Here is a 17,312-nt window from a genome sequence, read left to right on the forward strand (position 1 = left end):
TGCCATAGTTACTGCAGCTGACCTGCGAAAGCACTCTCTGCAAGTGCTGACTGTATTTTTAGCTGATCTTGCATGTGACTCATTAGGGAGAAATGAGGAAAGACAGTCACATGGGAATTCCCAGCTCTCTCCACAACGCTATAGATCACCACAGCTGCAAGAGTCCAAGAGACAAGAAGAAAAGGAGGCATGTCCTCTGCTCAGATGTGTCCTGCCAACACGGGATGCGCCTGCAATCCAACGAACAACAACAAGTGGGTAAAAAGGCCACTGAGCAGACATGGGCCATGGCTGTAGCTGATCGCACTTCCTTAGTGTACCAAAAGAGGCGCATTATTCAGCCAGTCCTACATTTGGATCTTTCCTTAACTAATCTGTTGTCAACATAATTCTCTGTAGTTCTGTTTTTTGGGCGGTTGAAATCAGGGGAGGGTAAGTGCTTCTTGCACATAGCATTCCTCTATTACCTACCAGTGGTCCTCCATACAAAGAGTTTACTGAGATAACAGGCAAAAAGTTGGGTACACCCTCAACAAAGGTTCTGGCTAGACACTTCTCTTGCTTCAGGCTGAAGAGACACCCATTTGTAGCTTATCGGCCTGAGATTCATGTATGGTTAGCAGTAGGAGCTGGCTAGGCTATGAAGTAGAGCTTCAAGTGTTAATGCCCATGTTGTTTCTAGTTAAGTATATGAGAAAGAAACACTAATACACTCAGGAGGAGAATAAAAGGTTTCATAGTACAGGGTTAATCTGCTGGCCCAAGGCACTACTTGCATAGCTTACACTACCTCTTTAGAGTCTTAATCCCCCCAGTTCAATGCTGTATCGCTCACTGCCTGCTTTCAGCATGCAGGACTGGGTGCATTTGAATGCTCCATCCCTGGCAGTGTTCAGGTTGGACGGAGTCTTGGGTGACATGGTCTAGTGTGGGGTGTCCCTGCCTATGGCAGGGGGTTGGAACTTGATGATCTTAAGGTCTTTGCCAACCCAAACCATTCTGTGATTCTATGATTCAGTTCTGCCGGCATTTTTGAGCAGAAGGATAACAGAAAGCCAAGAGCCAGGCTCTGTCCACTGGAATTTGTCAAGATTCAGAGGCATCTTCATTCAGGACCTCATTCAGAATAGTTTGTTACCAGCTCTGTTTGCTACTCCAGTCACTGGGAAGAATAATATGAGGAGCCATAAAAGTCACACTTGATTTTAGCTCACAATGGAGATAACATGATTTACTAAGAGACACAGCTTCTAAATTAAGATTTCTGCTCACCTCTGGAAGCAAAGAGTAGCGTTTTTAGCGGAGAGAAAGGCATGTATGCTGTCAGAGAACTGTCAGAGAGTGGCTGTGGTCTGTGTTTGTCAAGGACTAGTGTTGGTGGCCATAGAAAGAAAATAAGTCTCTCAAATAACCACACATTCCAGAAACATCACTACGTTTCAGGCAGGCAAACAAGGAGCTCTAAACAGAGCTAAAGAGAGCTCCATAAGTAGCCAAGCCACAAGTCCGAGCCGTTGGCCTTCACTGTTCTAGTAGAACTCCAACACCCTCCACCCACACAAGCTGAAACTGCCTCATACTGGTGTCAACCTGTGTGGATAGTCTCACCTTCCACTGTCATTAGCTCATGGTGAGAAAGTAGAAGGTAAAGATGTGGCCATCCAACAGAGAGAAGCCAGCTAACTTCTCTTCAAATCTTCAAATGAAGGAAACAATACTAACCTGACCAGGACTTCCTTCTCTACACAGATATTTGAGATGGAAACTGGGCTTACCTTTACACTCCAGTGCGAGTGCAGATCTGAGATAGGTCTGTCAAATCATTAAGAACAGAAATGAAGTCTTAACTCATCTCTGCTTCTAGTTTAGACCAGTAATACTGTGCTGAGAGAAAGAGGATATTTCCCAGGGAATACACTCGGAATATTCCCCAGGGAATAGGCTTGAAATATTTTCCTTTCCAAGTGTCGTGGTTTAAACCCAACCACAAAGCTCATTCACTCACTCCCCCCACCTCTTTCCCTCCCTCTACTCCTGGAGGGATGGAGAGGAGAATCGAAAACAATGCAACTCCCACGGGTTGAGATAAGAACAGTTTAGTAACTAAGGTATAACACAAATCACTGCTGCTACCACCAATAATAATAATGATAAAGGAAATAACAAGAGGAAAGAATACAACACTTCAATACCAGCCGACCAATAACTCGCCCCACTCCCCCCAGCCAAGCACCGACCGATACCTCCTCCAACCCTGCAGTCCTAGCCGTTCATGGTAACTCCCCGTTACATCCTGGGCATGACGTGCTGTGGTATGGAATAACTCTTTGGTCAGTTTGGGTCAGGTGTCCTGTCTCTGCTTCCTCCCAGCTTTCCCTCCTCCCTGGCAGAGCATGAGGCTCACAAAGTCCTTGGCCAGACCAAACATTTGAGCAGCAACTGAAAACATCGGCGTTATCAGCGCTGTTCCCAGGCCAAAAGTCAAAACACAGCACTGCACCAGCCACCAAGGAGGAAAAACATGACTGCTACTGCTGAACCCAGGACACCAAGCCAACTATTTGGCTCTTAAACTGGGGATAGTTTCCATCTGTCCAGCTCGGAGAACTGAAGAAGTGAAAATGTTTGGGCACGAGCCTGAACCCTCCGTGTCAAAGTTCACTTTTAAGAGTCGGTGATGGGAATTCTGTGCCCTGAGAGTTGTGCTGAAAGACTCAGATTCTCAAATAGGAAAACCTGACCTTTCTTTCCACAGAAACCATTGAGTTATACATTGCTAAGGGGTTTGCCAAGGTAATTTAAAGACAGCAGTATTTTCTCTCCGCTGTTAAGCTCAATACAGTGGTTTGCTGAATGGACTTTGCTGGGAATTCTCCCCTAATTTGCCTCTCTTCAAACTGCTCAGAACAGAACTGCCCAGGACAACCCTATCTGCTGCGTCCTAGCTCAGTTTTGACTGCATCAAGTGATGAAGTCCTCTGCACTTCATGCTCCCATCCCATTCCTGCTAACACGATAATTTCTCATTGCAGGTAAATCATCTCATGTTGAGGTGTCGTCAGAGCCTCCTCTCACCTCAGACACAGTAAACCTTCTACAGAAGAACCCACCTGGTGAGATAAAGCCTGAAACAAGCTCTGCATCCTACAGCCAACCAGTCTGTAATAAAGGCAAGGACCTCACCTGTTTCAGTTTCGTTCCCACCATGGAAGCACTGCTGTCAAGCACAAACACAACGTTCTTTGGCAATGGAGGAAGATCTGTGGGGGCGAAGTAGTGCACGAAATACCCATTAAGAATCTGTGGAAGAGCAAGGAAGTCAGGACAGGAAGGTAGATGCAATGCTCCACACACACCATTATGAGATATTTGGTTGGGCACACCTGATCCTGCTTTCAGTGTCTGTGTCTACGCTGGGGAAAATCAGTGCTCCTTGGTATCTCTGATCTCCTGTTTATCCGTACTGGGGAGCCTACTGGAGCTCTCCACATCTTCTTCCATGGTGGACATTGGGGTTTCTTTCTAGATGTAGTAAGGTTATAATGTATGTACCCAGTGATCAGAACTGCAACATGCATCTGAGGAGCTGGCCTTGTATCCAGATATATACAGCCAGTATATTGATAAAAGCAGATACAAAAAAAAACCCAGTGAAGTTCTGGGTTTTAAGTCTATCATCTCGTGTATGCCAACTGACTGGTGTATTTTGGATAGTTCTTACAGATGGAGAAGTAATGGGAAACATTTTCTAGGACATTCAGAAGATAATTGAACCATCTCAGGTATAGGCAACACAACAGAAAAGATGCACCATGTGTGCAGTACCTGAACATCCCCAACACTCAGCTCCCTGTTGACATCATATCTAATGATGAAGTCTCCCAAAATGCCATTTCGGGCGATCCTGGTTTGCTCAACAACACTGGGATTGAATGTAACTTTAGCCAAGGTTTTCGTATGTCCAATTACAGTAGAAGGAGGCGGAGAAACATCACCTGTTGAGATAAAATCACAATATTGCAAGGTTTTCCCACTGTCCTACGGATGTCTAAGTAAAACTCACATGGAATTACCATGGAGTCAGGTCAACAAGCATAGTTACGTACTGAGGTTAGAGATTGCATGGAGACCTCATAGCAGCCTTCCAATATCTGAAGGGGGCCTATAGGGATGCTGGGGAGGGACTCTTCATCAGGGACTGTAGTGACAGGACAAGGGGTAACGGGTTCAAACTTAAACAGGGGAAGTTTACATTGGATTTAAGGAAGAAGTTCTTTACTGTGAGGGTGGTGAGGCACTGGAATGGGTTGCCCAAGGAAGTGGTAAGTGCTCCATCCCTGGCAGTGTTCAAGGCCAGGTTGGATGAAGCCTTGGGTGGGATGGTTTAGTGTGAGGTGTCCCTGCCCATGGCAGGGGGGCTGGAACTGGATGATGTTGAGGTCCTTCCCAACCCTAACTGTTCTGTGATTCTATTAAAGACGATGACCTCATAGCTGCCTTCCAGTATCTGGAGGGGGCCTACAAGAAAGGGACTCTTCATCAGGAACTGCAGTGCTAGGAGAAGGGGTGATGGGTTCAAACTGAAACAGGGGAAGTTCAGGTTAGAGATAAGGAAGAAGTTCTTTACTATGAGGGTGCTGAGGCACTGGCACAAAGTGCCCAGAGAAGTGGTAAGCATTCCATCCCTGGCACTGTTCAAGGCCAGATTGGGTGACATGGTTTAGTGTGAGGCATCCCTGCCCATGACAAGGGACTGAAACTGGATGATCTTAAGGTCCCTTCCAACCCAAACCATTCTGTGATTCAGCTCACCAGTGATAAAAGAAGAGCTTAATAACCCCTCTCCTCTAACTCTAAACTGAAACCAACATTGCAGTGCTATCAAGAACATGAATATTTAGGTAAAATTCTTGTGCTCACTCCTGTTTGGAGGTCACTGAACTCAAAGACCAGATACTCTCTGTAGGACTGTGAATTGCTTTCTGTAACTGATAAACGCACAGCTTCTGACACGTGTGCGGTGCATACTCCAGTCAACTCCAGGCACCTAGAATGTGGATCCTATACATGAGATGCTGCCAGTTAATGCAAGCATGACTCACTGGACCTGTTTAAACATTTCTTTTAGGACTACATGAATCATACTGCAGACTTCTCTCTGTCTACTATAAAGAGTTCTTGATGTGGCTTGTTCAGATGTACTACAGGCATGTGAGGTAGGACTGATATGACTAATTGTTTGCTGGATCTGACATGCATGTGATGTGTAATGTCTACATCTGAACAAGTCATCTTAGCTGCCTTTATGCTCAGAAAAAAGTTATCAGGATAGTCACTGCGATTTCATTATTACTGGTTGAGACAAATTCAACAGCTGTTAATGCAGCCGTGAAAACTGCACCCTGAGATGTAACTCACCCTAATCCCTGAATCAGTGAAGAGAGATGTGCCTTTCGAAGGGTATCCCAGCAAAAGACAGTAATTTAGGTCTAAGTCACGCTGAAGGAACCTCTGCTTGTCTTTTTAGCTGTGATCACTTTCTAAAGCTGAGGGATATGGAAATTCCTTGTCTCTGTGGCCAAAATCTCAGCTCACCCTCTCTTTGTGTGCCAACTGTTCATTCCCTCTGAACTACACATAAAGACATAAATACCCTTACATGAGACTGACCAAAGGTCAGATTTGTCCTTGAACTTCCCCAGATTTAGAGAGCTTTGCACCTTATCCTAAGTGGCTGTTGAAAACAAAAGAATAGATTCTCAACTGATGTCCTTCTTGGGTGCTTCAGCTCTCACAGTGATTATTCCAAAATTCCCCTGAAGCACAGAAGTTCTATTATATCTGCTCATGTGCTGATTATAATTGGTGTGAACGAGCTGCTCAATAGCACTGTGTGGGGAGTCTCAAGTCCTTGCCAAGGATGGCCCGAGGAGCCTGTGGTATGGCAGGGAAAAGAAAAGAGGGTGAGATTCAGTTCCAGTTTAGTCATTTACAATGCAAGTACCTATGTCTGAACTTATTTTTTAGGCTCTCATCACACTCAATGGAGATCAGGTCAAGCATGATAGGAGAGATTGGGGTATGATACATCAGGCCAGACATGGACATCCGCTTTAGAATAACTTGAATTATGTGTTATACTCCATTAACAATACTGATCACAGTGACAAGGTGCAGGCAGTCTTGGAAAGCTCCTCTCCAGGGGTTCCTATAACACTGTATCTGTAGCAGTACGTGGCACTTCTCCACCTTTGTAAAGTGCTTTGAGCAGCATTAGAGGAACGCAGTGTGACATTTGTATGCAGCATTGAACACAATCCACCTCAAATCCACATCCCACAGTGATTCACAAAATAGGATACATAGGTAACCACTCCACACTCCCATTTTTGTACTTGTTAAATGGACATAATCATATCTCACCTGATTCCCCACAGGTCAAAGCCCTTAGAAATGCTGGGACTGTGGTTCTTGTGGATTTATGGAATGATTAGGCAAAGCTGTTTACTCTCAAGTGCTATGTACAGTCTAGACTCCTATAGGCAGAGGAATGAAAGTAAGTCACAAATCCACAGCACTGTAGGATGTGACTTCCATGTTGATTTGGCTTTACTTTTACAGCTGTCCCATGAGTGCATTTGAATAGACAAGGCACAAGACTGTCCTACTGAGGCAGGGAAGTGCTGTCTTACAGGGCAGATTTCTAGACAACTAGATTATAGTTGGAGGACAGAGATTGTTAAACAAACTCATCAGCAAAAGCCTTGACCGAGGAGCTGATTGACAGACCTTACAAGCATAGCATCATAGAATGGTTAGGGATGGAAAGGACCTTAGGATTACCTAGTTCCAACTCCTAAATTACTCAGTTTCAGGCAAGAACTGATGCTGCATCATGGCTTCTCTGACCATGCCAATTCCAATCCACCCATCCTGATGGAAACAGAGTGAGGGGTCCCAGCCAGTTCACTGAAATCACTTAAGGACACGAGTGCTGGATATTAAAGAGGAGTTATGAAATGATCACCCAGAGCTTAGAACAGTTTTTTCTGTGTACAGTTCATCTTTCCCCTGGCACAGAAGAGCCATAAATCAATAGCTCTATCAGATTTCACCTCCATCTTCATTTGGTTTTACTTTGGTAAAAAAGTGCCCTTTGGTATGATGAATCAACAGACATAATATGTTTCTAATACACAGTGCATCAGATTTGCTTGTATCGGCCTCACTGGATTTTCCATCTGTTTTCTGTCCCTTCCATAATTCCATTTACTGCCAGTGTGTGGGAAATGCCCAGAGTTCATAGAAATAGCTTAACAGTTCACTTATATTTTCTGATCTATTTGAGGATTTCACATTACTTCCTAAATGCTGAAAAGTAAGCATTAGCATCAGTCAGGCTGCCTGGCTATATCACATGAGGGTTAGTGTAAGTCAGTCTCACTCTGGAAACAGAAGCTCTCTTCTTGTAGCTACTGCACAAATACATCTGTGGCTGTGGCGTTTGGGCTTAACTTCTTGTTTCACTGCCATAAGTACATTGATGGGTGGCCATGACCACACCAGCATGAGTTCCAGTCCTAGCATTCCTGTGAACTCTGACCATCTGAAATCAGCTAAGTTAGGTAGACACTCAATGCCTCAGTTTCCCCACTCATTAAATGGGCATAATCACGTGTATCCAGTTTTATAAACACTGTGGAATGTAGATGAGATCATGTGGAGCCCACTGCATTCGTCCATCACTCCCCAAAACACTCTTTGGAGGTGAGAAATGTCATCCCCTGTAACACAGGCAGTGTTTTAGAAGCCCCTGGAGAGGAGGTTTCCAAGGCTGCCTCACACAGCCTCAGTGGCACAAATAGCGGCAAAGTTCTCCCATCTCCTTCATAGCCACTCATCTCCCATCACCAGGACAGAGATTAAAACCAAAAGAATGGTCTGATAGAAAAGATCCAAAATAACTTTTTTTTTACCCTGGAATAATAGAAGTCAGGTCTGGAATCATAGAATCATAGAATAGTTCGGGTTGGAAAGGACCCTAAATCACCCAGTTCCAAACCCCCTGCCATGGGCAGGGACACCTCACACTAAACCATCCCACACAAGGCTTCATCCAACCTGGCCTTGAACACTGCCAGGGATGGAGCACTCACAACCTCCCTGGGCAACCCATTCCAGTGCCTCACCACCCTCACAGGAAAGAATTTCCTCCTTATATCCAATCTAAACTTCCTCTGTTTCAGTTTTAACCCGTTACCCCTTGTCCTGTCACTACAGTCCCTGACGAAGAGTCCCTCCCCAGCATCCCTATAGGCCCCCTTCAGGTACTGGAAGGCTGCTCTGAGGTCCCCACGCAGCCTTCTCTTCTCCAGGCTGAACAGCCCCAACTTCCTCAGCCTGTCTTCATACGGGAGGTGCTCCAGTCCCCTGATCATCCTCGTGGCCTCCTCTGGACTTGTTCCAACAGTTCCATGTCCTTTTTATGCTGAGGACACCAGAACTGCACACAATGCTCCAGGTGAGGTGTCTCAAGAGCAGAGTAGAGGGGCAGGATCACCTCCTTCGACCTGCTGGTCACGCTCCTTTGGATGCAGCCCAGGATACAGTTGGTTTCTGGGCTGCAAGCGCACACTGAAGCCAGCTCATGTTCATTTCCTCATCGAATGCAGGTTATCATCTAATTCATCCCATGTTCCCTGACCAAATCCTTCCCTACTTGGTTTTATGTCATGATCAGCAGACATTCCAGACCTCCAGTAATGGAAACTCAATACCTGCCCTTGTCAGTCCTTTCCAGAGCTTCTCTTTTCCTCTGTCTGACATTTTTAATGTTTAATTCACATTTTTCTGCCTAGATTATAAACCCGCGACTTGTTCTTTCTGTTAGTGACACAGAAAGCACAGTATTCTTTTCCTTTCTTTTAGATATTTGAGTACAGTTACTACGCCTTCCCCCAGGTTTCTTTTTTAGGCAACACTGATATCTGGATCGCAATTACTCTCCTCTGTTTAGTGGCCCAGTGCTTTTCAAACAAGTGACTGAGAAAGGAAAATCCATGAGATATTGCGGAGTGCAGAGCATGGATGAGTTGCAAGGATTTGTGATGGTCTGTGTTCACTCCAAGGTAGTAAATAGGGCCCATCAAATTCAGCTAAAGAAGTGAACAGAGCAGGACAAAGCATTTTTTCAAATGAAACTGTATAAACAGTTAAATCTAAATTATTTTGGAGACTGGTAAAGTTGGCATTAGAGCTCAAAAGCAAAGGTCATCCTCTGCTAATGCAGAAACTTCTAGGTATCTCTGATAAGAGATAAAAACCCTCCTGAGACCTATGACTTTGAAAAGAAATAGTCATTCTCAAGCAGCCTAGTGTCTCTTTGCCCAAGCCCATGCCTAGCTTTCACACTACTGTCTTGGAGGAAAAGGATGAGAACAGTCATCCCTCAGGATGCTGCGTGTGCATCAGTCAGGAACTGTCTCCGTTCTGAGGTCACCAGAGAAGGATCATTGACCTCCTGTGCTGGGGTTTGCATGTGACAGAAGACAACACCTCCACATGCCAAAAGATCACTTTCCAAAACTCACATGCCTGATATCTTCCTTTGGGAAAAATAGAACTCCCAGACGGACCTGTGTGCACAGGAATCACTGACAAAGGAAATCTCCTGGAAAGACCCCTCATTGCATTGTCCCTGCTCTTTATCCAACGATGACATATGCACGACTTCCCAAGAGCCTCTATCTATAGCAAAGCACAGCTTTACTTTTCATGAATCACTGGAAGTTTGTGGAACCAGGTCCAGTCTTTGTATCTTGGGCCCCTAAAGCAAAAAACAGGCAGAATTGGACTCTTTTACTGCTTCTGTTCCCACTGCTGTGATTTCTGTGCTGTTTTATAGATCAAAAGTGTCCTTCACTCTTTCTCATCAAGGGACATCTTTTGTCTATAGATCTTTAAGTTTTATCTCTTCTATTCATCACAATGGATACTGGCAGTTTGGCAGTAGTCAAAAGTGCAAATCCTGAATGATCATTAAACAGAGAAATTGATTTTTTACCACTATGCTTCCTGCATGGTATATTGACTACGGATAGCATGTAGAAAGCATCAGAAATGTAAGAAGATTGGTCCATAAAATAAAGGCAGATCAGCCATTCCCCCACTTTTGGTCATCTCAGCTATTGTTACAAATGTTTTCATCAGGTTTGCTAGCAGCTTTTATTGCCACAGGTTGGCATTTCAGTGATGAACATCAATTATTGCTAGTGCTAATCATATAGAGATGCGGATGACTCCAAAGCCAAACATGTCTGATTTTCAACTTACTTTGCCTATTCTACACTGGATCCTCAGGACTTGTACTCAGAAAAGAGAATATAGTTTCTTATTGAGGTCAGCCAGAGTCAGAAGTATTTAAATGACTTGTGAAGCTACATCCCATCTTCAGCAATGGTTTCATGTTGGTGATGCTTTGGACGTGTTACTCAGAATGCCATTTAACTGATGATGCCACAATACATTTTTCACCCAACACTCTCCAGGTAATTTATGAATGCTTACCAAAATCTCAGATGTTATCGTTAACTGGGAGTTATTATTGACATCAGAAATCAAGGAAGAGCGTTTTCATGGCAGATTCAAGCTCAAACCAGTCAGGCAGTACTATTTCCCAAGGACTCCTTAACAGTCATTGTTTTAAGTCGAGTCGTGACCTCTCTCATTTGTGGCCCCACCATGGCAGCATCAGGTCTGACACCCTTTGCTGGCCACTTATTTAATAGATTGCTACCACCCAAGTGATACTGAAAAGTCGTAAACCACATGACTCCAAGAAGACACCAGACACTGTCTTTTTGCCTGGTTTACTCCCAGTTTGCAGACTGTCTTCCGAGCAGCCACTTTTTAAAGGTAGGACTCACAATTTCCATGTCTTTCACTTAGTAACCTCCCTCAGGTGTCTCAATGGATGTGTAGAGCTCATGCTCTAGGGTTTTGAGGTGTTGTATGAGCAAGAAGGCTTTGCAGCAAGGATCTAATGACTCAGATGTTTTGCTTTTTGGATCAAGCTTGAGAGATGACAGCTCGTTGGAATATAGCAGATGTCCAAGTGAAATGCTCCTTGTCTTGGCCTTGCCCTTCCTAAGAGTATTCCTGTGGTTTCCACTTGTGTTTAGGAAGGCAGGAAGTGCCTGCTGTCTTCTGAGTGTGATTGATCTTGTTGGCCAGAAAAGGTCACAAGCAATAAATCCTTCCTATCCAAAACAAGCTGTCTTTCTCCATGACCAGTATTAGACCCTTCCGAGACTCTCTGCCAACTCTTTCTTTTCCTTTTCCTTCTTTTTTTTTTGCTTATTATCTAGTTGGTGGTAATGTCCTGATTTCCTCCTTTTGCTTTACATCAGAAAGTTTAGAAAAACTCCTGCATCCATCAGCGTTATACACTCCTCTGAGTGGCACTCATCTGAGTACCAACAAAATGATCTGGCAGACACAACCCAGTCCTGACTGCTCATGAAGGACCCCAAAGGTCTGGCATTTGTTCGCCATTTTGATGACTTCCAGAGCAGTGATTTCATCACAGCAAAACAGATTTCATCAACTGCATAGGGCGATTCCACCCAGAAAGGGTCTGTAATTGAATGCTGAGCAAGGATAAAGCACAGGGAATCTGAGCTTCAGTTGCATTACCCAATGGGACATCTATTTCATACATATTTTACTGGCTAGAGAGGATTATGGAATCCTAGAGCTTGGGCGCATTTTTATATGAGCTGTTTGAAATCTGGAGCACAGTGCCAAGAATGATCAGTGCTCACAGATTGCTATTTGGATAGCAAGTGACCAGAGTTTTCACTGTATGTCATTTACGTATAGGAATTTCCACACTGCACTAGACCAAGTGTGTCTGCTCTGCTTAGCCTGTCTCTAACCTCGATCAATGCCAGATGTTTTGCAGGAAAACATATGCCACGATGCACTATCATATTCCCCAGTAGGTGAAAAAGGCTTCCTGTCTCTCCGGATGAGGAACAGAGCACGTTTATCACACAGTATATGGATGTACAAACAAAGACTAAGGCTTGACCTGAAGCTGGTCCAAGTCACTGAGAGCCTTGATTTCACTGTGATTTGAATGAAATCAGGAGGATCACACTGAGCAATCAGTTCAACTCCATCGCATATCCTTCAGGATCTTCAACTGGCAGAAGAGCTCCACTGATTTTGCAGGCATTATGTCACTCAGAGTAACCCACAAGACTACATCCTGCTTCCAGGTCAGACTCACCCCTTTGGTGAGGGTTTTTTGTCAGCACGGAGCAATCACAGTATCCTGTGCTCCTCACTGTTAGCTTACACTTGGAAAACTACCTTTACACTGTCTGAACAGTGAGCGAGGATGGTTAAGGGTAAGAGCAGATACTCATATTGCGCTTAGTATTTTGGCAAAACATGGATTTTCCTCTTAGAATTTCCCATGTTCTGAAATGCAGGATTTCCTATCTGCCTTGGCATGGATGGATGGAAAAAACAATTCACTTCAAATAAATATTTCTCAGGAGACGTGGAGCCAGGGAAGAGCCTGCTCTAATGCTGAGCCCAAAGCTTGAAGGCCCAGTTCAAAGCTCGTAAAGACAATAGCAAAAGAAAGTCCTATTGAGTTGAATGGGACCAGCCCTATATTCATTAAGCATCAAAGTTCTCACAGATACCACAGGAACTCAGTCTACAGAAAACAGAAAAAAAGCCATCAGCCTTGATGTAAGACTGAATTCCCATCATAATCCGAAAATCCCTTTCACATTATATCATAGAATCATAGAATAGTTAGGGTTGGAAAGGACCTCAAGATCATCCAGTTCCAACCCCCCTGCCATGGACAGGGACACCTCACACTAAACCATCCCACACGAGGCTTCATCCAACCTGGCCTTGAACACCGCCAGGGATGGAGCACTCACAACCTCCCTGGGCAACCCATTCCAGTGCCTCACCACCCTCACAGGAAAGAATTTCCTCCTTATATCCAATCTAAACTTCCCCTGTTTAAGTTTTAACCCGTTACCCCTTGTCCTGTCACTACAGTCCCTGACGAAGAGTCCCTCCCCAGCATCCCTATAGGCCCCCTTCAGGTACTGGAAGGCTGCTCTGAGGTCCCCACGCAGCCTTCTCTTCTCCAGGCTGAACAGCCCCAACTTCCTCAGCCTGTCTTCATACGGGAGGTGCTCCAGTCCCCTGAGCATCCTCGTGGCCTCCTCTGGACTTGTTCCAGCAGTTCCATGTCCTTTTTATGTTGAGGACACCAGAACTGCACACAATGCTCCAGGTGAGGTCTCACAAGAGCAGAGTAGAGGGGCAGGATCACCTCCATTATATCCATTATAACAGCTTTTGTGAACCTGGAGATTGCCCTGCCAGTGAATAAGAGATCTCTAAATAGGAACTGCTGGTGGCTTGCAATACTTAGACACTTGTTTGTCACTCATGAAGCCACCTCTGGGGTGGAATATGCCTGTCATACAAGGAGTGCAGCAAGAGTTGAGAATGTAAAAGATTTATCTTCTAAATAAAGTCATAGTTGGGATTTGCCAGAACAATTTGTGCCTAAGGAACTGCTTGCATTCATTTTGCTTGTTGTCTTCCTTTAGTTTCTAACACCGTTTGATCTTGGACAATGCTGCTTTGACACAATGGTGGGGTTTTGTCTAATGTCTTATTTGGAGCAGAGGAAAAGTGAATCATAGAATCACAGAATGGTTTGGGTTGGAAAGGACCTTAAGAACATCCAGTTCCAGCCCCCTGCCATGGGCAGGGACACCTCACACTAAACCGTGTCACCCAAGAGTCTGTCCAACCTGGCCTTGAGCACTGCCAGGGATGGGGCATTCACAGCTTCACTGGGCACCCTGTGCCAGCGCCTCACCACCCTCACAGTAAAGAACTTCTTCCTTATACCTAACCTGAACTTCCCCTCTTTCAGTTTGAACCCGTCACTCCTTGTCCTACCACCACAGTCCCTGATGAAGAGTCCCTCCCCAGCATCCTTGTAGCCCCCTTCAGATATTGGAAGGTTGTTCTGAAACACCAGCCTAGACAGTTATCCAAGGCTGCCTTGGAGAACTCCCAACACCACCAGTCCAGATCCTAAGTGACTGAGGCCCCATTTACAAGGGTCATAAAATCTCTCCTTACCTTCAACTTTCCCATTGCCTTTGTGCTTGCTGTTCCGCAGGGGAGGCACTTCCAGTGAAACTATTCCTGACTTCTCCAGGATGTTCACCTCCACTCGTAACCTCCCTACCAGCTGCTGGGGCCGGATGCTGACTGTGTACTCATATTTCCCCAGTCTCCTTTGCAAAAGCTCTTCATAATGCAGTAGGAATTTGGCCTGCATCTTGCGAGGAACGAAGACAGAAGCTTTGAATGTCTCATAGCCATTCTCCCTGGAAGGAAAACCCAAAGACACCTTCACACCCCATACACATCACACACCACCTGCTCCAGTGAACGATGAATCTGGATTTTGTTGGTGCAATGGAAGTATTTCCTGCCATTGAACACATGAAGCCAGCAAGAAAGAAAACATCATAATGCTTCACGAAGCATTGGGCACATAGAAGGTTTCCACAGGAAGAAAGGTCCTAAAAGGTGAGATGACTTCTTGAGGAGAGGAATATGACAGACATATATAACATGGAGCAGGGCCAGAGGAAAGGCTGTCTCTTGGTTTCTTACACAGAGGATTTCAAGACCCACATTGAATTCTTGACTTTGCCACTGCTGACTCATTGCAATATCTTAAACAAAGGACAAATTAATTCCTCTTCCCTGATATTAGCTGCTTATAGATACATACTCAATGGGGAGAAATAGGATTTCCCATAAGGGAATTCCACCCCTGGACACTTCTCTAAAAGGACTCTTCTCTTCCTATTGACCACAAAGTGCCATCAGGCACCCAGCATACAATGGCAGCCAGCTTTCTGTTTGCTAATTTGAAGTGAGATTAATTCCCACCTCTATTGCCTTCAGCTGTGCTCCTGTTAAATGGAGACAACTTAAGTTGCTCTACCTCCCATAGAGACACTGCAGTGTCCAACTCACAGGCATTGATACGATGCCAGGCACTACTGCCCGTGAAGGGAAAATAAGCCATGTAACAGGAATGGACGCTTTTAGTGCCACATAGGGGTAACTTCAGACCTCACTGATGTGAGGTTTTGGTGATGGCCACAATTTGGTATTGAAAAGTCTCAAGTCTGGGTCTAAGCCTGGATCCAGCTGCACCTGGAGAAGTGATTTAGAAAGCAAAGGTGCCCTTTCCAAATCTCAGGACTCAATGGGAGGGTCTCCTTGATAGTTTTGTCTGACCCTGCTCTGTATGCAGTATATAATCAAGTGTACCTTGCCATCTTGTTAAACCACTTGCATTTACCACTGAACTTTGTTAAGTCACTACTTTATACCAGTATAGAATATTGTTGCTTCTCTCTTGTAAGGCTACATCCATGACAGTGCCTTAACTTTTCTACCTGTTATTCAGGAAGTAACAAGTTTTCTTTCCCTCTGTAGTACATCCTGGAGCATCTTGGAAGTGAAAATGTGATGTGACAGGGTTATAGAAGACCACGTGCCATTTTACGTGACGTGGAAAGTGGAAATGACACCAGGCAGTGCAGTTAATGTTCTGTTTAACTGCTTCTTCCTATAGATCCATGGATGGGTGTGCCAAGCCAGCCAAAATGAAGATGAGAGGAGAGCATGCCACTTCCCAGGGCACAGCTAAAGGCACACTTACCTTCCTTCTGTGGAGTTCAGAGGTTTCCTGTGCCTTGCTTTGTCATCACTGCTGTGCTTCTTTTCTTTCCCTGTGACCTCCCCATAATAAGTCTTGTTGCCAATGATCCTGGAGAGACCAGAGATGTCAGCATCATCACTCTGCACCTACACACATGCGGCCTGTTTTACAGGGGTTCACAGACTGTGCACGTGTATTCCTGCACATTTTCCACCCAGCTGTCAGCATTACTTACTTACATGGTAAAGTTGGAGACGAAAGCTGGAGCAGGGATCTGCATCTCAAACACAGCCTCTCGTGCCTCAGATCCGCTGTTCACCATCGTGCAGGACACCGTGGTGAAAGCATAGCGAGAAATGATTGTGGATTTCACACTGAACTCAGACATCCGAGGCCTGGTTTCCTGTTGATATTAAAGGGTTACCCATTAACACTGACAGATAACTCACCCCATCAGTGCTTCGGTGGCTTTAATACTTAATATCAACAAGCAAATTATCACCCTGTGAGTATTAGACTCTCCTATAAAACAGTCAACAGCAGGCAATGTGGGCTTGCAGTCAACAGCAGGCAATGTGGGCTTGCCCTCTATATTTCAGGTGAGTTGCAAAAGGTAAGCCAAGAAAACGGCATTTACTTTTTCGTGCACAAGAACAAAGGCCGCAGTCATTTTCCAGTGCTTGGGAAGGGTCCAGGAAGAATGAGAGCTCTAATTGCGCCAGCCTTTAGATGTGAAACACACTGACAAAATCCACTCGTATCCTAAATCACAGCCTTCAACTCCAACCATGTGAGAGGATCTCGATGAGTCCTTTATGGCCTGGGAAAAGAAGCCTAAAACAGGACCCCACAGAGTCCAGATCTATGTGTAATGTGCACAAGAGCAGACGTAAGATGCCTTGAAAAACTGGGATCACTATGAAGGAGCACCTTCAAATTAGAATCATAGAATAGAATTCATGCAACCAGATCTGTAAGTAATGTAAACTACTGCCAGTGGAGTCAACTGAGTCCTCCTCTGCTGAGAATCCATCCTGGAGGTCTCAGCCAATGGATGGAAGGGACTTAATAGGAAACACTGACACCACGATGTCTCAAGCGAAGTATTTTAAGCCTTCTAGCCCACACTGGATTCCTTCCAGCAGAAAAGCAGCAGAGACTGCAGTGAATGACACATGATGCAGCAATGGAAGCTGAAAGCCAATTTCTGCTTCTTGGGAATGTGTTTTTGTGCGCAAGGCCTGGGTTGGAGCATTTCTTCAGCCTCATGTGTTTTATGGACAGCAGTGTCTCCATGGAGCTCAGCAGCTTTCTTCCTGCAAGATTTCAGGGTATTTAACTGTAAGCAACCCATGGAGAAAATCCCTGTGTTGCTTTAAACAGTCAAAGACCAAACCTTCAAAAGCAGAAGGAAACGAAACAGTCAAGCACATTGCAAATACAGAGCAACTTCACTGTGCCAAGTGCAGTGAGACCTTTCCTACTGAGGAAACACCTCAGAAAGCCTCTG

The 17,312-nt window shown here is 44.9% G+C and overlaps 1 protein-coding gene across 1 annotated transcript in view; it reads right to left on the bottom strand.

Moving 5' to 3' along the window:
* Positions 1-17,312, bottom strand: part of ITIH5 (inter-alpha-trypsin inhibitor heavy chain 5) — a 51,120-nt gene that overhangs the window by 26,064 nt on the left and 7,744 nt on the right. Inside the window, exons 3-7 of the mRNA XM_065665063.1 lie at positions 16,042-16,205; positions 15,803-15,910; positions 14,197-14,447; positions 3,826-3,995; positions 3,184-3,300 (exon numbers count right to left, since the gene is read on the bottom strand). Coding sequence (XP_065521135.1) covers positions 3,184-3,300; positions 3,826-3,995; positions 14,197-14,447; positions 15,803-15,910; positions 16,042-16,205 — 810 coding nt within the window. The remainder of the gene's footprint in view (positions 1-3,183; positions 3,301-3,825; positions 3,996-14,196; positions 14,448-15,802; positions 15,911-16,041; positions 16,206-17,312) is intronic.

The sequence above is a fragment of the Lathamus discolor genome, chromosome 1 (genome assembly GCF_037157495.1).
Source record: "Lathamus discolor isolate bLatDis1 chromosome 1, bLatDis1.hap1, whole genome shotgun sequence".
NCBI classification, from domain to species: Eukaryota; Metazoa; Chordata; class Aves; order Psittaciformes; family Psittacidae; genus Lathamus; species Lathamus discolor.